Here is a 21,443-nt window from a genome sequence, read left to right as displayed (position 1 = left end):
CCTACCCTTTAGGGGTGCCTGGCCACTTTCTTCTGTGTCCCATTCCAGGAGCTGATCCAGGATAAGTAACACTTTTAAAGATATTCTTTGCAGATGTCTTGAAGTGTGAGCAAAGCAGTAGGTGTGAGACAGGAATGCTAAAATAAATGCTGCTGCCAAAGTGTGTACCTCAAAGTGCTCCTTACCTAATGTGAGATACATTATAATGGCAGAGCTCCCTGGAGGTGGATGTACCAATAAAAGCCTTTTAACAAGTTGCAAACAGTAGAGGTTTTGTGGTGTCTTCCTGACTCTTCTTTATTCTGTTTTTTTTCTGGCATATGCATCATAGATGCTGGATCACTCAAGTAGTGTTGAATCATGATGATTTATGATTAATTTATTCTTTGATTTCCTCCGCCCCTTCCAATCCAGTGCAACTAAAACAGCAATATAAATGCCATTGCTGCTGAGTGTGCGCTTACCATATAAACATGGAACTGTATGCGTCTTTGCTGACATAATCCTTTGGGAACGGAAGACTGTTTTAAGCATTATTTATAAAAACTGAAATGAACTGTTGAAAGAAGTCTTTTGTCTCCCTCAGCCTCTCCTTTGGGGAATTAGAATTGAGTGATAATAGACTTACAGATATCTTGAATGTACCTAACTGTTGCAGATGTTTTGTAGTGTCTGACTTCTGCAGTCTGTGGCTGATAGTGCAGACCAACGGGTACTTTTCCCAGATGTGGTAAATTCAATGGGAAATAGTCACTGAATAGACAGACCTTCTTGTTTTCTGCTTCTGACTCTTGCCGTAGTGGTGTTCTTTAGGGATGGTTCCTGACTGCTGTCAAAGTTCTTGGTGCGCTTGAGAGTTCCCCCTTTCATCAATCCAGTACCCTAACTGCTCCTCCTCCTCTCTCTCCTTTCCTGCTGCCCCTAGTTATACATGTAGGCAGCTTCATGAGTCATGAGGGCTGATGAATGTTTTAGAAAGGGCAGCAGAGCCTCTGAGCGGTTCCTCTGCAGTGTCTCCATTGCAGTCATGTTCCTTCTGGGACATGAGCCTGCCCCATCTCCCCTGCTCCTCCTGCAGAGATGGTCTCTTTCAGGAGTCGGAGTGAGATTGAAATAACCTTTCTGGTCCTCCTGTACTTCACAGCAAGTGCCATTCCCACTGCTCTCTGTGGGAGGCTGTGCTGGGGTGCCTGTGGGGTTGGCAGGGCTTTTGTTCGGCATGGCAGGTGTGGACTGACTGACCCTATTAGAAGGAGCCTCTGCCGATGAGATGCTTTCTTATCCACCCTTTCTGTAGCTGAGCGGACCTGTTTAAATTGCACCTGCTTTGACTGTCCTCTTTGAGGATCACTTTTTCTTCAGCGGTACAGTGAAAATAGCCATTGAAACTAAAGTTTTGTTATGGCATACTAGCTTGCCAGTTTTGGAAAGCGGGTAATGTTTGGTGTTTTTTTTTTTTTTTTTTTCCTACTTTTGTGTTTATTGATTAAAGTGAAATCTCTGATTAAAGAAAAATATGGTTTATTAGAGGTGAGCTGGAGTTATATAGCTGGACACCTGAATTTCCACTGAGTTGTAAGAGCACTGTAGTTTTCTTATACATCTAGGTTCCCTTATATGATGTCAAATGTTTACTGAGGAATTTACTGTTTGTTGCAAAATACTGCTATAGAACTCAAAACTGCATGGCATTTGTGGGCTATTCAACAAATCCAAAGTATATGAAATCAGTGCAGGGGCTTTCTAGATAAATCATGCTGTTACTCTTAGGTCATCTTCAGATTTATTTTGAATTATTTCCTTAGAATATACTTAAATGCAGATCTTTGTTTAACAGCTTGCCTATACTTAAAAGCTGACTTCCTGAATAGCTTTCTTGCCCTAATTTCAGGGTTTTCCATTGCTCACTGGCTATTGTCAATTGAAAAAGTCTATAATGTCCAGAAATCTTGAATGAAGTTGAACCAGAACTTCTAGTTTATCCCATTTGCTGTACAAACAAGTCTTTCGCAAAGTTAGGTTGGGTTTTCCTCAGACAACACATATACTTTAAGCATGAACAACCAGAAACTTCAGATAAAGTGCTATTTTGTCTAATCCATTCTGGATTTATAAAATGTCAATTCAGATTTTGTAGTTGTTTTGATATTTGCACAAATAGTAGCTGTAAGAACTAACATAGATGCTTAGTCCTAAGTAAATGTAAACTTTACAGAGAAGTAGGGCACTAAGGTGTTTAATTTTGTTTGGAGGCTACAGAATATAACAGGCATTTCAGAAATGCTTTGAATGTATTCACTGAAAGTATATTCAAAAATACTTCATGGCTCTATGTGTCAAGCCATCCAGTTGTAATCTTGATTACTTTTTGCTATTTTTCGTGCATTTATAATTTCCCTTGCGTGTGTGGTTTTTCTTTATCTCACCAGCCTTACTGAAAGCTTCTATTTTTGTTTCAGATACTTATATAATGAAAGGAATCTACCTTTCACAGCTATTTACTTAAACTGAGTAAAGGAAGTAGAAGGAAAATTAAACTATCTTTGCAATAATAATTTCAGACACTACTTTGAACAGTGGTAATCAGACATTGCAAAGCATACATATCTTTTCAGCGTGTTTCTAGTCACTTAGGGTTTACTTCTTGATGTACAGGGAAATGTCTGTTTCCCTAATGCTGAGCAACTTGGCAGCCAAATACAGTCAGCATTTATTTACAGGATATTTGCTGCCTATCTTGCCTGCAAGAATCGGTATTCTAGACATTCTCTGAGCGTGCTTTATGTCTCCATTTCATACAAAACATTTTTGCTGGAGGAGGATGACGTGGATTCCCCTTAACGTAATTAGATTAAATTGCGAAAGTACTTGTCTGGCACGTAGGAAACCTGGATTCATCTTTCTACAGTAACAGAGACTTGGAGTCATATTTCTTAAGATCTTCTCTTAGAAGGCAGCAATTGGGCATTGGGTCAGAAAGCAGGCAGACAAGTTAGAGCATGACTCTCTTGTCTTGCTTAAGGCATTCTTCTGGATTAGGGGTGACTAGGATTTTGGAAACAGCTTAGCTCTTCAGTAAGAATCTAATACCATGTCTATTCTTAGGACTGTAAACTGAATTGACAAAAGAAGCAGATATTAAGCAGTAGCAGACAAGATAGGGCTTTGGCTGTATCCGTGGCTTAGGCAGCTGAGTGTGCTCAGCTATGTGAATCCTTTCATTGGGTAACTAAGTCCTGTAAGGAGCTGTCGTGCTTGGTTTGGGGTCCTGAGTTCTCGCAGGCACTGAACGGTTGCGATGCAGAGTGCTGCGCCACGTTGCATGAAAGTGCTTCCATGTGTCTGGCCCTGAGCACCTGAGCGGAACAGAATCATATAAACCGCCGAGAGGAGTGTCTCTTGGTACAGCAAGAGCACCTCTTCCAAAGTCATCAACTGATTTGACTGATCTGTACTGCATGATGCAGAAAAGCCTTAAATTAGTCAGCTGGATCAAATGATACTCTTTGAAGATGTTGCCAGTATTCACTTGCCTTTTAGAAAATCATTAGTAGAAGAAAATCTGTCTCTGACTGGCCATTGGCCAACACTTTAAAAGCAAGTACCAAAACTGATATTAAGCCTTAGCATGCATTTAGTCCCATGCTGCCACTCTTTTCAATTATTCTGTCTAAGCATATGGTACCTAAGCAAACGGAACTTAAAATATTTCATTAAATTCCCTTCTTAGTGTTTTGCATGAACCTCTTTGAAGTGTTGTGCATGATGATGAGCAAAACAATCTCTCTTCCGTGTTTGACATGTATCCGAGATCAGTCGGACTGTACTGCTCTGTGTTAACCCTGAGATGCTTTTCTCTGACTTGCTGCCAGCTCTGTGGAGGAGATAGGGAACTGCTGCCCAGGAGCACACGGTGCCCTCATAGCTCCTGTCCATCTCCTGTGCCTGGATGTTGCATGGTGCTTACAGTCTGGGTCCCCTGTGAGAGGAAAGGCTGGGGTTAGAGGCACACTCGGCTCCCAGTTAAGATGATGTCAGCCATGAGGGCTTTGAACTCTGAGTTGACCCACCACCTGTAAGTCAAGTAATATCTTAATTTATCTAATGATATTATGTGTTGGTAAGTTGTTCTCTTGTTCACAAGTCAGCTGTAGGATAGAAAGTTTTCCCATAATGAGATCTAACCTTATAGCAATTAAATGTCAAATCTGTGATACTTGAAACTTAAATCCTTTAAAAAAAGAAAAAAATTTGAAAGGCACAAATAGGAAGTAACAGTAGTAGTTTTAAGTAGTGCTTTTTATATAGGAGTAATGCCTTGAGCCATGGATCAGTTTAATATCTTTTTGTGCTAAGCAAAATAATTGACAAAACACTAATTGCTTTGAATTTGTGGGGAATATAGTATTAGATGCAAGTAAATATACCAAAAACAGAAGGGTAAGCAGTCTGGAAGACCCAACTAACGGTAATGAAATTATCCACTAACGCTTGTCTGTGTATAATTACAGCTCTCCAAACTAAATTAGCACTTGTCTTAAATTTCTCCCTGCATATGATTGTCTTGTTACAGATCTGTACAAATGCTTTAGAAATGTGAGTTTGAATCTTGCTTTGTATTTGTACTAATGACTGCCTCATCCTCCCTTTCTCCCTGCCAGTCAACACAGCTTTAAATGTGTAACCAATCATTTGACTGAACAATTTTTGCTATATAAACTAGCTGAGGGGTATCTTTTTTTTTTTTAAACTGGAAGTTCCTACTGCATCTTTCATGTCTCAAATCCAGTCTTCTAGGCAGACTTTTAATGGAGTAAATGTGTTGAGCAGGAAAAAGAAAAGCAATAATAGCAAGGTTTGTAAACTAACCTATGCTTTCTCAGGCATAGAAAGTCTACTATTTCCTGAAATAAAAGGTTGTTGCACTTTAGTGATTAGCCAGCTATTTAAAAACAAATTTATTTGATTTTTAGGTACCTTCCCCTCCTGTAGTTAAGCTACTCAGAGCTATTATAGTCACCCTGCTGAGCAGTAAACACTTCTCTTGTCCTCTTTGCTGGAACATGTTGTTGACTTTTAAAAACGAACAAACCACAATTAGAGCTGGATAGCTAATGTAGATGACCATTTTTATTAACTTTCAGTGGGCAAAAAAATGAATTGTGATTGTAATTTGCAAGGCATGTTTTAACCCTTAACAAATTTGGTAAGTAGGCATGCATCACTTCAAGTTCTGTTCTTACCGGGTGAACTTTTTTTGGAGTAGCAAAAATATTTAGATAATTAAATTAAATGTACCTGAAAGAATTTTTAATTTGGTACATCTAAGACATTACTACAGTATTGTAGTAAGACTTGGACCGAACAGGGTCAAGAGGTTGCAGTGTTGCTCCTCTGTCTGTCACCTGCTACTGCAGGGGGAAGTGACGGGAAGGTGACGTGAGCTGGAGAACTAACCTGTGCCGAATCCTGCGGCACCTGCCTTATGCTTGGGTTGTGTGGTCATTTTGATGCTGCTGTATCTTTCATGGCCTGAGAAAGTAACAGCACGGGTGGTGGCAACAAATGCATTATTCTAGTGATGCTTCCCCTGCATCTAGTGTTTGTTTAGTGTCTATATTATTTGGCCAGTCACCTTTCTGTTTTTTCAATAAGATGAAAATGCTTGTGCAAAATAACTTCTTTTACAGCAGTCAGTATGTTTTAGGTGACAGCCTGAAACTGTCAGGTTTTCCTAGTATTCCAGACAAATCTTTAGAAAGTTTAATTTCTACTAAGCTTTAACCTTCACACCTCAGAATGCAATTATTCAAAAAAGTTAGCTCCTTTTCTTGTATTGCTTATAGTATTTTAGCATTAGTCTTCTTAATTTGTAACTCATTAAATCTCCCTCTCATATACGTGAAATGCCACCCTGTTCTTAAACACTGTTTCAGTTGTTTTCAGTCTTGCCCTAAGCTTAGCTTTTTTGTTTGAATGAATTCAGTGTCAGTGTGAGCACCGGTATATTCTACCGAGAAGACTACTCATCGAATGCAAGCTACTTTGTAAGGCTAGATTAGAAGCTGGTATTTTGTTTTCTTGAAAGCAAGCTGCAAAAGCAACTATGTCCTGTGATGGTGACATAGGAATGTTGTTTGACCATCTGGTTTGTTTGAGTATTGCCCCAAATTAATATGCCGAAGCAATTTACGGTTAGAGATGTAAAGAAATGAGTTGGTCTGGTATATTTATCTCTGTGGTTTTAGTGTGTGCTTCCTTTTGCTTTTGCGCAAAAGTTCTCTCTCAAGGATATAGCTTACTGGGTCCCCCCCCTTTAAAGGGCATTGGATGTGTGCATGTACTTTCCAAGTGCTTTACTGGGAGACAGTTAAAGTGGTTACAGTAGAACATCAGTTTTTAACTGCATATGCAATTTTAAAAATCATTCAAATGGCTTTATGGGGGATGGGGGGAACCCCCAACAAAAACCCCTGACCTAGTGCACAAAGCTTTGAGGCTAATATCTCACACTCTCCTGTTCCTGTGCCCTGTCTGACAGGGAGCTCTAGGAGGCAAGTTGATCATCCAGTAACCTGTGTTCCTAACTCCTGCCTTGGCAGTCTGACTGCCTCAGAGTTTCTGAAGACTGTACCCAGTCGTTTCCTAGAATTCTCAAATTCATAAGTGTTGAAAATGGCATTTAGCTATTAAACTTCTGAACCTAACTTCTGCCTTCGATAGTTTGTGCTGATGACAAAAAAAAATTTTTTTTAAGGTTAGTGTGAAAGAACCTGAGAAATACTCAGGCTGAAGAGCACATGCTTCTCAGCCGATAGGATTAATGGAAAGGTGGAGTTCTCTTGTAAAGACTTAAGAGGGGGAGGGAGTGAAGTATGAGGAAGCACTTGCTGGTTTTTGTTGAACTTCAGGAAAAAATTCCTGCAGAGCTTTTTTGTTTGTCTAATGAGTGTTTTGCTTTTATTTTTCAGCATACATATTTTTCTTTTAAAATCATCAAGTAATTTGGGACAGTGAAGAGCTTGGAGGAATTTTGCAGAACTTGACTTTCTTTGTATATTGGCAAGATTTTCTTCCAGTTACAGTAGTACTTGCACAGTGTATGAACACACACGAGTGATTTTTCTATTGAAAGGAAAGTGAGAATTATGAATTCAGGAAAAAAGGGAATTTGGAGGGAGGAAAGGGGGAGAAGAAACTTATCAACACTTTCTTTCCTCACTAAATGGTTATTATCAATAATACTGGAGTGAGAAATCCAATAGAGTTGACTGTGAAAAACAGACTAAGCTCACCAAAATGAACATGTGAAAATAGCAACTTCCAGATATTTTGTTCAGAAAACTGCCCCTCAGGATACAACTGCTAGATAACCCGACTTCTCTTTTTCAGATGACTTTCATATTTGGGCCATTTCTTGTTGGACTAGGGCTTTCTTTAGGCTTTGTTTAAACTTTGCTGTTTTGCATATTTGAGCATTACTGATCAAAAACTTTTATTCTATTTTTCCTAATACATTTTCTTCTTGATAAATAAGTAGATTTTCCAAATAAGAATTGCTGCATAAATTAAATGCAGAAGCCTGTTTAATTTCCATTTCTTATGTTTTCAAGTAATGGAGGAAATAAGTCACCCTTTCTCTTTAAAATTCGAAGTTAGCTCTCTTGGACCACTTCATGAGCTTAAAATCCAAAGGCTTAGTTATTTCCATTTGCTTTGAAAACATAATCTCCTTAATTGATTTAATTTTATTTTAAAGACTATGTACTTTTTTCAGGAGGACCCAAATGATATCGACCCAAAAAGGAAAGATGTGCGTGGCAACAAAGGGGAGGACAAAGCACAAAATGTGGAGACGCTACCTCCAGGTATTGCAGCAATATTTCTTTTGAAAAATTTGTAGCCATAAAACATAACCACTTGAAAGACTTATAGCCATAAAACATAGCGATTGTTCTGATGCTAACATTTTTTTGTGGTTTGGAAGTGACAGGATTACTTTAGAAAACGTGTATCCTTGTATTTTTAAAGCTTCAGTTTCCTTAAATCTCACCCGCTTTACCACTCCCTTGGGCTTAAAGATATGTAGAAGCTTTTTCTTTGCTAGTATGTTTGTAGCTGTTGTCCTGCAATAGGTTCTAGCTGCTGGAGAAGCCTCTGGTACAAAAGGTCCGTTTCTCTCCATGGATGATGCTGGCCTGCAACACACATGTCATCTGGGAGTGGGAAGCTTGGTTGAATCTTCAGTTGGAAGTGGGCTTTTTTAGTTTCATCAGGCTTTTGTGAAGATGATATGATGTGGAGGTTTTCCTTAGAGAGTGTGCAGATGGTGTGCCTTCATTTTTCATCTCAAACTTGCTTGGTGCTTGTCACATACAGGCAAACAAACAGAGGAAATACAATTTTTTTTCTTTGAATGAAATAGAAACATGCCTTGAAGATGAGGTAGGAAAACTAAATGTTGTGGAACTTTCGTCTCATATGACTTGCTTCCATAAAAATTCTTTTACTGCTAAAAAATTTCATGTCAATGAGATTTAATATATAGCTAGAATTGACACACCAAGGAATGCAAAAATAAAATGGGCTTGAGTATTTTACACCATATCTAGAAAGTAAGTTTATTGCACAAAGAAAAGAACTTCTGTTCAGGTGGCCTCAACATGCTTTATTCTTCTGCTATTAACCCTAATGCTTGACTTACAAATTTGTGTCTTAGCCAAGCATGCGGAAAAGTATGAGGTATTGAGGAAAGAACTAACCAAGGTAAAGTCTCCTTTAAGCAGCTCCGTGCTTCCATCCCTAATAAATGGTTAGGTATGATTTTTGTTTCTTGGTCTTGGAGTCCTGATACAGCATAAGCTGTTGGAAATTCATGGCTTTTTTTCCTTTAGCTTTTGGCCTGTCAATGTCTTTGCCTTCTGGAGAGGGGAAACAAGACTGTGGTCACATACGTGTGCTTCTTGGCAAAATTTATACCTTGAGGATGACTTTGGAAATAAATCCTAAAAAGAAAAGAGTCTGGGTTCCCTAGCCAGGTTTCTGGCAGGTCTTTTTAAATATTTTTCTTTAACAGGAGCCTCTACAAATATATTTAATATTTTCCTTGTTACTAGGATTACAGGTTAGCTAATCTCACACCTTCTAGCTAGTATTCCTATTTCTACTTTTTGAAGGTTTAGGTATTCTGGGCCAAACCCTGTTTGCTTCTTCTAAATAAGATCTTACTTTCTAAGTAGCTGTTCGAGTACTAGAAGAGATGGGAAGGTCATAGGTGGAAAGGGAGAGATCAGAAGCCGGAAGGGTTGAAGCCAGAAGTAAGATTAAATGTCAAGTAGAACAAGTCTGGGCTTTTGTTTTGTCTATTAATCAGTCATCTTTATGACTTGATTTAATAGGAAGGAGAATTGTCATATTACTGCATAGTGGTATATGGGTCTCTAATCAAATGTCAGAGGCTACACAGAATTATGCACTCTTAAATTACTATTGATTTCAGTTTGTATAGACAAACTTTTGAATTCTAATGGCAATGAAACTTTGAATTCATATTTCTGCAGGTACTTTGTGCACCATGTTAAAGCATAAATTTTTAAACTTTAGGAGGGCTTTTTTCCCTTTGGTTCAAAATCCTTTCTTGCTTTTCCATTGAGGTTAGAAGATCTGCGGTTTAGGCTTCAGCCTCTTACGCAGAGTAGCATCTTCAGAACTCCTGGAACGCAAGGAATTGTATACAATCTTTAAAATGCCTTTGTATAAAGATTAAAGATAAACTACCACTTTATTTATTTATTTTAACCCTCTATACATCAGACTATATATCCTCTGTCATTTGATGACCTTTAATATGCTGCAGAGGTCAGTTTTTTCTTTTGCGCACATAGCGGGTGGTGGCTTTTGTAGTTAAAAGGAAAGACCCTGAGCGCTCTGCATGAGTAACAAAGGCAAAAATGTCTAGCCAGTTCTTTTTAGAACAGATATTTCAAGATTGTGTACTTTAATTGTATTAAGTTAAACACTTATGATCATACTCTTATGAGTATGATCTATGGTGTACCCATATGAGTCATGGTACGCTCTTACCAACCTCTTGCTGAGTGAAGAAGCAGTGAACTACATCTCTTACACTTGGTGCTGGTTTCCTTGAAGTATTCAAAAATAATGGTGAAACCGACAAGTTATAAGTAATTTTACTCATAAATAAATATTGCTGCTTCAGCTTTGGTTTCCAGTGTTGGTTCTTCCATTTTACTTCATATTAGCCATGAAGTGACCCTTCTCAGAGAAAAGGGTTCAAATCCCATTGTCACACAAGTGAAAATAAGAATTTCAACCATTACTCAACTACCCCTTTTGTGAGTTAAAGAGGCTCTAGAATCTCTTAATGCCTATAGGTCAAAGTAATTGTATTTATTTTGAGTATCCTCCTGCTTTTAAACGGTACTCAGTCAGTGAGAGGGCATGCAAACTCTGGGGGAACTGTGTATCCATCCATCCCAGCTCTGACTGTTGTTTGTTTGGGTGTGGATTTATCTGCTATGCTTTTTCTCTTTTGTCTCACTTTGAACAGCTGCTTTTACTGTCTGTCCGTTCCCCCCCCCCCCCAAATCTGATCCATATTCCACACAATTCACAGGATTTTCTGCTGGAACCAGAGCCAGGCTCTGCCTACTTCCTGCCTCCTGAAGCCGAATTTACTTGTCTTGTATCCTATAGGTTGTTACTGCTTTTGAGTAAATTTAGCCCTAAGCCCTGTCTTGTTCCCCCCCCCCTTTTTTTTCCTCCTTCTCAAATTTGTTTTACTCTTCTTGGACTAGTTTTGCATTTTCTGGTTTTAAAACCTTGGAAAATACTGAATGGTATGTTTTTAATGAATTTCATCAAACTCTACTTGGATTGAAACTGGCATGCAGTAAAATATACAACACTAGCATTATTTCTTTAAACTATGACTACTTAAAGGTACAGAACAAAAAATCAAAATATGCTTCCTGTTTAAAATCAACCAGATTATTGTTACAAGAATTGCAGTGAATTGTAGTGTTTCTGCTGATTGCCTTCTCAAAAATTATAACTAGATTTGGGAAGTATCTGCTGCTATATGTGGACAAAAAGAAAAAGCTTTACTGGGCTTTTTTTTTCCTTATTCCTGCTCAGTTTCTCAAGCTCAGAACAGTCAAACTAGTGACTAACATGAAACTGAAGAACATTTAACCTCTGCACCTGTAAAATAGGCACTTCTTGTCACAAACAATTTTAGCACTTCAGCATACTGTGGGTGCAGGTTCTTAGCCAGTTCAGTGATTTTTGGCTCCATCTGATTCTGGTGGCAATCCCTGAAGTGCATCTAGTGTTGAGTTTAAATTATTAACTTATTGTAAGTTTAGGTCTCACTGTAGGTGACATAAGACACAGTCACTTGAATTTGAAGTTACAAACTTAATTTAGGTTTAAATAATGTATTTGCATCTTCTGATATTCATTCTACCTGGCAAACTTGCTGAAACTCAGGAAACCAGGCAGCCAGCTGACTCCCCAGAGGAAATTAAACTGAATCTGCTCCTGTGCCTGTATCCTGGGAAACATACAACAGAAACAATACCTGCTATTGGAAAAGTTTAGTCAACCCTTATCTTCAAAATTTAATTTATAAATTGTCCAAAATGCAAGTCTTTCTACAAAAGTAGGCTAGACAATATTCTTAGCTTTTTACAGTGGTTCACTTGAATTGTTACAGCTTGTAATCGCATGGTCAGCCCATGCTGCGTATTCTAGTTAGTAAGAACACAATCTGTTCAGGTAAAACACGTGGAGTGCCATCATCCTCACACCGGTGCAACAGCCTCAGGATGGGATGTGTTACAGCGCCCCTCTCCACTGGAAGAGCAGATGAGGGCCAGTGCAGCTTGATGCAGAAGTTGTGTTATTATCCATTGAAAACTGGAGGTAGTGCTGTCTGAAGGGCAAAAGTTCTGTATAAACATGATTGAAGTATAGATCATAATGAATACATTGTAAAATTGAGTAATATGCTAAAGTTGTCTTTATTTTTAGACCAGAAAAGCAGTGACATGACGTGCTGTATTTTCAAAAATAGTAAATATAAGTTGTAGATTGAAGCGATATTATAAATTGGAAATAAAGGTGGTAATACACGGGTAGTTACCAAAGAGGTTACCAAAATATTGGGGAACACTATGTGTGTGTTATGAGGCAGATACTCTTGTGATCTACACTGTCTCTTCCAGTTCCCTGAATCAAGCCACTCTGCATTTGAATAGCTTTGTTGCAACTAAGGGTAAGTGTGTATTTTTGTAAACCATTCTGTATTAGGCTATTCCTAGTGTGGTAGCTGGCTGAAGTGTAAACTTGTCTTCAAACAGTAGGTTCATGGAAATAGTTGAAAGGCTAATGAGAACTCTCTTGCCAATCTGTGAGCTATCATCAGCAGCTAGAGTTTCCTTTGTAAAGACTTTTCAATAACTAGAATTTGAAAATCTGTATTTGTCCATCCAGTTATTTTCCTGTAAGTTCCCCTCAGGGCTGCTTCAAGTGGCTAATGTTCTGCAGTCTGTTTTATTTAACTCTCATTCTGGCTTCTGCGTGTGTGTGTTTGTGTGAACTTCTTTAGGAAGGTAATTCTTGTTTAGCAGTAGATACGCAGTATAAATTGGTTGGATAGCTCTTAAACCAGCAATCCGAAAACATGGGCACTTTTCTACTCTACAGCTGAAATTGGATGCAGGAGGTTTCTTTTTATTAACAAACAAACAAACAACAAAAAACTTGATTTTACCTTCTACTGCTGTCTGAACTGTCAGCATTTTGCACCTTGGGTCCAAGTTGCTCTTGGAGGTTAGATCCTCAGACGATTCTGAGATTGTGGAGAACTTTGAATCAGCTCGATGCTCTGCATCTCAGTGAAGAGCAGGCGATCCATTCTGTTTAAGGAAAGTGTTTTCTCAATATTGGAACCTTCTAGCAGAAGTTCACACACACTAGATGGGATATTGCTCATGGCTAGGAAGTTTTAAATGAGGCCTGCCTTAGTTTTCGTACTGTGCATGTTGGGAGAAGGAGCAAAGGCACACATGAAATGTCTGAGCAACCTCTAACTCTCATTAATAGCTATTATAATTGTATTCCTTCTGTGCGTATCAGCAGCATATGCCTGAAGTATAGTATTTGCCTAAAAGCTTAGCTCAAAAGGAGTGACATCTCTGCAATCTGCCACTCACTGAACTTAATTAAAAGTACCTCAAAAGTTTGGTTAGGAAAACAGTAAATATAAATTCCTTTGCAGGCTGTAATAAACAGTGACCCCAAAGACAGCTTTAGCTTTATACCTCTTGTTCTTTCCGTATGCCAACAACGTTCTGTGTTCACCAAAAAGTGGTCACAGCAGATCCTTACAGACATTTAACATGGATATGTTTATCAGAATTAGAGCTCTAATTTTGAGTTATGGTAGCTATAAATTTGCTGTAGATAATGTAGGATTGGTTGTCACTAGGCAATAATGCAAGTGTTCATTTAGAGGAGAGAACTGATAATTTTAAGACACTTGCTAAATATCATACTTTTGTTTTTATAGCCAAAGATGGTGAATGTTCTGACACTTTGTTCCTGGAGGATGGATGTTAATTTTTCTTTCAATTTTAGGTATACAGATTCCAGTGTTACTACCGGTTATATAATAACATGCTTTTTGCTAAAGAGGAATTAATCTGTGAATCAGTTTTGAATGTAAAGGAGGCTGCAGTATGTCACATGATTCATATTGGAGAGCTACTGCTCAGCCTATATAAAATACTGGGGTTTTGTTTTGTTTGTTTGTTTCTGGAAAAATGTCTTGTACTTCTAAAAGACCTATTCTTCAAATAGGTTAGGTTAAACTATAGATAGTTGCATTTCTACTTCTGTTATGAGACAGTAGTAAATTAAATCGTAATGTCTTTGAAGTCTAAACTGAATCTTTAGAAATAAATGCATCTTGGGTAAAACTGTAGCCAGATCATCTGTCACCTTAATGTGTGTGGATACGTGGAGGCTTTTTTAAATAGAAGTTGTGGTAGTTGGGATGAAGGAAAAACTGTAGCTGAGATGAAGCATGGTCTAGTAATTTTGCTTGAATAAGCAGAGATCTATAAAACTGTTCAGCTTCACATTAATTCACAAGGTGTTCTAGAGCAAATTAATGTGCAGAAGTGAATGCGATGTTGTGCTCATCACCATATTGTTGAGGCTTAAGTACTTTCTTGCAAAACCCAGACCAAGTGATTTCAGCAGTTAATTTGAATTGCTGAATTCTGTTCTTTAAATTGCAAAGATTTAATTGGGTATTTTCCTGTTTTTCTATTTTAGGAAAAGTTCGATGGCAAGATTTTGATCAAGATGCTTATGTTAGTGCTACCATGGTGCGATCTGGTCAGGATCCATACGCCCGTAATAAGTTCAATCAAGTAGAAAGCGACAAACTGCGAATGGACCGAAACATTCCTGACACTAGGCATGATCAGTAAGTGCCAAACTGAGCCACATTTGACTTTGATTAGCCTTTTTTAAATTTAGGGTTTTTGAGCAGCAGTTGTCTTTTCTAAAGCAGGAGCTCTTCTGCTTTCCAAATGACAGGAACAGTGAACTGTGGTGTGATTCTTAAACAGTGGGATAAAAAACACTAGATTTTGTTCAGATTCTTCTGTTTCTATGACTTCCATTGGTGTGTATTCTGTGTCCGAACTGGTGCTGAGTTAGACAGTCTTTGTTCCTGTTTATCTGATGTTTTTTTCTTGATTTCCACATTTGTAACTGAGATTTTGTCTTAGCTATCCTCTGTTGATTGACACCTTGGCCAGCACAACTCTGGTTAGTATCCCTGCAGTAAAGCTGTCAAGAGGCAAGGAACACAAACTGAAATCCAGGAAATTCCATTTAAGTGAAATAAAAAGCTTTTTTTGCTGTGAGGGTGATTGAGTCCTGGAACAGGTTGCCCAGGGAGGTTGTATAGTGTCCATCTTTGGAGATAATTCAAAAATTCCTGGACAACCTGCTCTAGCTGCCCCTGCTTAAGCACAGGGTTTAGACTAGCTGATCTCCAGAGGTCCCTTCCCACCTCCACCATTCTGCCATTCCATTTTTTGAAGTGTGTGAAGTCTCTCAACTCCCAGACCTGAATGAGTTCATATATGCACACCTGAAAAACATGGGACAGGTTTAAACTTCAGACACTAATAACTTTTACTTGCACAAATTCAGAAAACACTATGCTTCAGAGCAAGAAAAAAAACTGATTTTTATTAGAGAAGATTTTTTGTTTTTAAAAAAAACACTTTAAATGACTTGCACTAGTCTTGTGTAAGCAGAATTGATTAATACTAAAATATTAGTTGCTCATTATGACATCAATAAGTGACTTAAAGGAAATTAGTTTGAACTTAACTGCAATTTTTAAAAATTAGGCATTCACAATCTCAAAGCATAGAACTAGCCAACAGTACATAGTTAATTTGCCTAAATATTATTGTAGTCAGGATGAATGTACTTTCACAGCTTTAGAGGTAGGAGTACCTGGAGGAGACACCAGAGGGAGATAAGGTGCTTTTTTCTCTTCTATGCTATTCCTGATTAAAGAGCTTTACAAAGGCGACTTGTATAAAAATTCAGACATTCAACATGTCATTTTAAATCCCTTGTATAATAGCATCGTTTTGGGTTCCTTTAAGCAGGTTGTATTGTAGATAGAGTAAAGGAAGTCTTATATAACTGAGCATTATTTGGACTGTGAAGGAAGAAGAATCCAGTGTTTCTTTTTTTTGCTGTGAAAACACTGAAAAGCATGATGCTGCCTACAGAATATTGAACAGTTTAAAAAGGCTTTTGAATTGTCTTCATGTACACTATTTTGCACAAGAAATGCATTTACTGTTTTTAGATGAGGTACTCCTTTTCCGCAAGAGCAAAGCTCAGCCACCAACTTTTTGTAAATTCTAAGATTAGAGTATTCTGAATTTTAATCTCTGAATCTGTAAGTTTTCTGGATATTTAGTATCTTCTGGATGGGTCTAACATAGATAAATGCTTTCCTTTGTTGAGATGAACTTTGAGAGATGACAGGAGACATGAATTATATTACAGTGGCTTGTTTTAACTGTTTCAGTGTTGTGATGATATGCTGACCTGCTTGGCATTTTTCACGGAATGGACTTAGAAAACAACCCTGCCATCAGCAGAGGGGTGTTCCTGGAGGAAGGCTGAACCTATGCTGTGCTTATTACTTAGACTTTGCCATAGAGCAAATTTAACTGCCCATCAGTCTGTAAATGGTCCCTTAAAAGTAACTGAAGTGGTCGTCCTTGCAAGTTGTCTTTGGCACTTCCTCTGCCATGACACAATTATTTTGGCACTTTCTCTTTTAGACAAGGACAGTCATTGCAAAAGCTGAAAAAGTTGCATGAGATACTTGTGTGAGAACTGCTTAATAGAAAGAGCAATAGCCAGGGGAAGAAGAATACGTTGCAGATCTGAGCATGTGTCACTTGAGTGCATGTTGTTGTTTTCAATAAACTTGGAGGCAACTGGAATGAAATTAATATGTCCTGTGGAGCTGCTAGTTTTTCCTTTAAGAAAAGAAAAATGTGGATGAGGAGATACTTTTTTTTTTCTTTGCTTAAGCAGCTCTTATGAATTGTACTGATGCGTAAAGAAGGCTATTTGATTTTAAAATAACTACATAATACCTTTTGGTGAAATTATCTAGGCTGTTTAGAAGCAGTTTATCATGATTGTATGTTAGATTTGTAAAAGTGTGTGTGTAATTATGCTTTAAAAAAAAAAAAAAACAACCTAGATCATTTGGTGTTTTTTGCACCTGACAAACTTGTATCAGCATGAGGTTAAGACAAAAAGGTTCCAACTACCTTTTCTGTGAGAGCCTCTCAGCAGTACTGGAAAACACTTTGGTTTGCTCGTTTAAGCTGCTTACCTTAAGCAAAATGGAAAAGTGAGAAACAAGCAGATGCAGAGTAAGAAAGGAAAGAGAAGAGGCCTACAAATTCTCACTTCAGGAGGTGCTCAGGACTTTGGCACTTCCAACTGCTTCAGAAACCTCTGGGTTTCCTTCCTTCTGTCATAGTCTGATTACAACAGGTCTCAAACTGTGAAGGATCCCTATCGTGGTAGATTTTGGAGACCCAGAAGATAGGTGTGTCAGTCATAACAGGAAACCTCCAGAGTTGTCATTCTGGTAGGGGTAAAATAACCTCCCAAATGAGACAAAAGGCAAGATGCTCTCTTATTTCTTTTTGTGGACCCAAGTCCACCACACTCACTTTGGACCAGTGATTTCTGATTATGTATCTCTTAATTATCTGGTATCTTACTGATAACTCTCAAGAATCATGCTAAGTGCTTTAGTTGGACTAAACTGTTTTTTCTGATTCTAAAAGTATTAGTAGGTTCTGACCTCATACTCCAGTTTTATTCATAAATAGAGAGGACAAAAATTTTCCTGACATTACCCAGACTGTTCTCCTTGTATCTGTTGAGGTGAATGTTCTCCTTGCATTGGTTAAAATCGATCTTTTTCTCTTTAGGTGGTTTCAACAAGCCACATGGGTTTCAAATAATTGGTTTATGTTATGAACCAGTTCAGTGATTCCAAAAAAAAATTGGAGGGGGATTCATATTTTAACTGATTTTAATAGGTTATGCTAAGCATTCAGTGTCTAGTTTGATGTTGCTAGTTCAGGTTCCATTTTTTGTCAAAATATATTTTCTACTTGTAAAATTTAGTGCTGTAACTTGAGGAAAGAGTCTAGTCTCCCTGCCGAAAGTGATGACATTGTTGCTTTGCTTTGTTTAGTTTTGGCTATGGCATTTATTATTTTCATAGCAGAATAAGAAGAGTACTACAATTGAATCAATTAAAGCAGGGATTTTTGAAGAGCTAATTCTAATATAAGTAAGTCACCTTTAAAATACACAGTGAAAACATTCCTGCAGTTACATTCTTGCTATTTGGAAGCCTAAAAATCTTGATTTCTCGGTCAGAAATATGCAGTAGTGTTTTCCTCTGATTAGTTTTCTTAAAAATAGGGGCTTAATTGCCTAGTGTAATTCCACCTTAAGATGTGCTCTGGCTCTGATGATATCTTTGCAGAAAAGAGCACTTATTTTAACATGTGTTCCCCCCCCCCCCCCCCAATGCATCTAATTTAACATCATGACTTACTGGCAATAGATTCAAATAAAATTTACTCACTTTCATGACCTTATCTTACTTAGAGTGGATTGATACAGTCTTTGAATAATTGTTGCAATGCTATAATATGTGATCATCTGGGGTAACTTTGGATTATTGAATGTGACATTTGACATAAATTTTAATGGACTTCTATTTCAATATTATGTATTCATAGTAGGCTTCTAGAGCTTCTAGGATGTGCACTGATTCAAATTTTCAAATTTGTTATTTAAGGCAGATACTTTACCTACCATGTTTTCACGGGTGCTGGGACTTCACAGAGAGATGCTCAAGTTTGAGGAGTTTAAACCAAGCTGCTTGATCTGTGCAAGTGCTTCATGTGGTAACTAGATGCACAGTAGGCTTGCCTATGGGGATGATTTGTAGGTTAGCGGGAAAAAGGATACCTTTTTGATATTGTAGGCACTGGTGTATCGTGGTGGTTCAGTTTCTTATAGTTTCTATTTAAATGAATTGCCAGAAGCTTGCAATAGAAAAGTCTAATTCTTTGCCTTTCAGGAGTGCATAAAGACTTGTGATTTATTGCTTCAACATTGGATGCTAGCGACAAAGCCATCTCGTACACCCATCGTTTGAGGAACAAAGCTAGATATGGCCTTGCTAATCTGAGACAGCAATTGCAGGGTTGGCATGGGCTTAGTTTGTCTCAGAGTGAGTGAGATCACAGCTGCACAATAATGTTTTGTTTCACTGCAAGCACTAGTATCTGTGTGACATTATGGCTGTGCTTTACTGAAAACACTGCAGTTCCATGGGAATGTGGGTAAGGAGAAGCAGCACGCTGCTCCTTGCTCTTTTATTGTGTGGAGTTGTAACTCGTGTGGTTTATGATGCACGTCACAGGTTCTGCGGTCAGATGTGGAGAGGCTTTCTGTATAGGCAGATGACTTGTTTTAAAACTTGAGGTAGGAATGTAATTTAATGTTTTTGCTCTTTCCTTAATAGCTATTTTAAGTATTCTGTGTAGTATTATTAGAATTACTTGCTGAATTCGCTGTAGGTGTACACTAAGCTAGCTGGGTTTGTCTACTCTGAAGACTTCTAGGCCTGCTGGAACTTTACCCCTGATAATAATTAAAGGGGGATCTGAGGAAATGACAGCAATACATCAGACCGGTGTTCGTTACTACCTGACTGAGGATCTTGACCTGCCAAACTGCGATGCTTTTAGCATGAGCTTGATGTGCAATGTTTTCTGGTTCTATTAGTTTCTGGTACAATGATTAATAGTGTCTTTTTAGTGGTTTTTTTTTTGTTGTTTTTTTTGTCAATGTGTTTAAGCAGCTTAATTTTATGTGGTCCTGCAGGAGTTCAAGTATTCTGGAATTTGGTTCTTTTTTGCTTATATTAATCTCAGACTATAAGAGATGATGAAAAAGGAGTTGACTTAGATGGAATATTTCATTATCATTATAATTTGGATGGGCTTGGTTCTGTGTTTAGTTGACTCAGCATTGTCACAGCTAGTTTTGTTTTTCAAATTCTGAATTTAAAATCTTAAACAGTTTTCTGTGTTTGTGAGAAGTTGTTTCTATGAGCAAGACCAGGATGCTACAGTAGCTTTAAAAATAGAAGGGAGAAGCAGACATATGCCATTCTAAAGAAGAAGCTTGAGGCAGCCTGTGAACCCTTACTTCTTATTAAAGTGTGCTCATTTACTTAGACTTAGTAAACGGCTTTACTGTAAAACAAGTGCTCTGATTTCATACGGAATTGCATGAAAGGTGTTTACAGTGCACTGCAGTGATCATAGTCCTGGGACTTCGCTGAAGCTATCCATGTCTGGCACTGACTTCTTAAGTCTATTGTGCACCAAGGCAACTACCAAAACTGACAGGGGAGATGATTCTGGCCTCATGTGAGGCCAAGACACCTCAGGCTTTCCAGGCAGATGTAGGGTGTGCGCTAATTTAATAGATAACTGGCTTCGCGGTGAAGGTTGTCTGCCAAGACTGGGGTGTAAATATTATGTTTAAATAACAGGGTGTTTTTCTTTTAGGTGTCAACGGAAACAATGGCGGATAGATTTGCCAGCTACTAGTGTGGTGATCACTTTTCACAATGAGGCAAGATCTGCTTTACTTCGAACTGTCGTCAGGTATGCCTAAGGGTTTGCCCTAAAGGCCATTCGTTTGTGTCAGATAATAGCTTATGGCAAGGGAGAGAAGTAACAGTCCATAAAGCTTTTCTGCACCATTTACAGAGGGAAAGCTTAGTCTTAACTTCATTGGTGCCTCCAGTTCTTATATTCTCAAATTGCAATGTTCAAAAAAAACAAAATCCGCCTTCCACTTGGCTGCAAATGCATGAAAAAGTATGGAACCAGTTACCATAAGATGTCTGGAGGCTGAGAGTATAAATGGTTTCAAGATGAGAATCGAAAAACTCATGGAAGATGGATTCTTAGTGGCTCTTAAACTTAAAGGTCTCCGTAAAACTTCTGTTTTACAAGTTTTCTAATCTACTGATTTCTGGAGGCTGGAAGGGAATTCTGTGGAGGTGGGGAATAATTTTACGTGTACCTCTTTTCACATACTACTTCCTTCAGAATAAAGCAGTAGCTGTTGTTGAAGATATACTGGGCTAGATCGAACTGTGGCTTAACAAAACATAGCTGTTCTTATGACATTGCTATGGAAAATGAACACTACTTAGTAGTGAATTCCTCTTGTGTTTGCTCGTTTCAGTGTCCTTAAAAAAAGCCCATCGCATCTTATTAAGGAAATCATACTGGTGGATGACTACAGTAACGATCGTAAGTACTTTTATAGGGCCCAAATGTATGTGTGGTTGGGGTTTTTTTTTCCTCTTTTTTGTTCCTCTTTTTTTTTTTACCCCCACCCCCCCGCCCTGTTAAGAATTTCTGTAGACACTAATAGGTGACTCAGTGGAGAAGTGGTCACATGAATTGGAGTTTGGAACTGAGCTAGAATCTGGTCTTATTTCTTCTGTATTTGTCATTATGGAAATGTGAAGAGTTGTGATAAATACTTGGAGTATATTCTGTTAGTTACTACTAGCTGCAGAAGCAGAGCATAAAGTGAGAGCAGCCTTTCCATAGTATGCTCTCTGATGTAAAAATAAATAAACTCCTAATACTCGTACCAAATATTTTGTAGCACTGCTTTGAATGAATACTGATCTCTGTCTACCTTTTGAAAAATTCTGACTGAAACTAAAA

At 38.1% G+C, this 21,443-nt stretch overlaps 1 protein-coding gene across 1 annotated transcript in view; it reads left to right on the top strand.

Moving 5' to 3' along the window:
- Positions 1–21,443, top strand: part of GALNT2 (polypeptide N-acetylgalactosaminyltransferase 2) — a 101,562-nt gene that overhangs the window by 45,691 nt on the left and 34,428 nt on the right. Inside the window, exons 2-5 of the mRNA XM_067293429.1 lie at positions 7,778–7,868; positions 14,365–14,518; positions 20,262–20,360; positions 20,950–21,017. Of these exons, the coding sequence (XP_067149530.1) occupies positions 7,778–7,868; positions 14,365–14,518; positions 20,262–20,360; positions 20,950–21,017 (412 nt within the window). The remainder of the gene's footprint in view (positions 1–7,777; positions 7,869–14,364; positions 14,519–20,261; positions 20,361–20,949; positions 21,018–21,443) is intronic.

Source organism: Apteryx mantelli, chromosome 3, assembly GCF_036417845.1.
Source record: "Apteryx mantelli isolate bAptMan1 chromosome 3, bAptMan1.hap1, whole genome shotgun sequence".
Taxonomy (NCBI): Eukaryota; Metazoa; Chordata; class Aves; order Apterygiformes; family Apterygidae; genus Apteryx; species Apteryx mantelli.
This window is presented reverse-complemented; position numbering and strand designations above follow the sequence as displayed.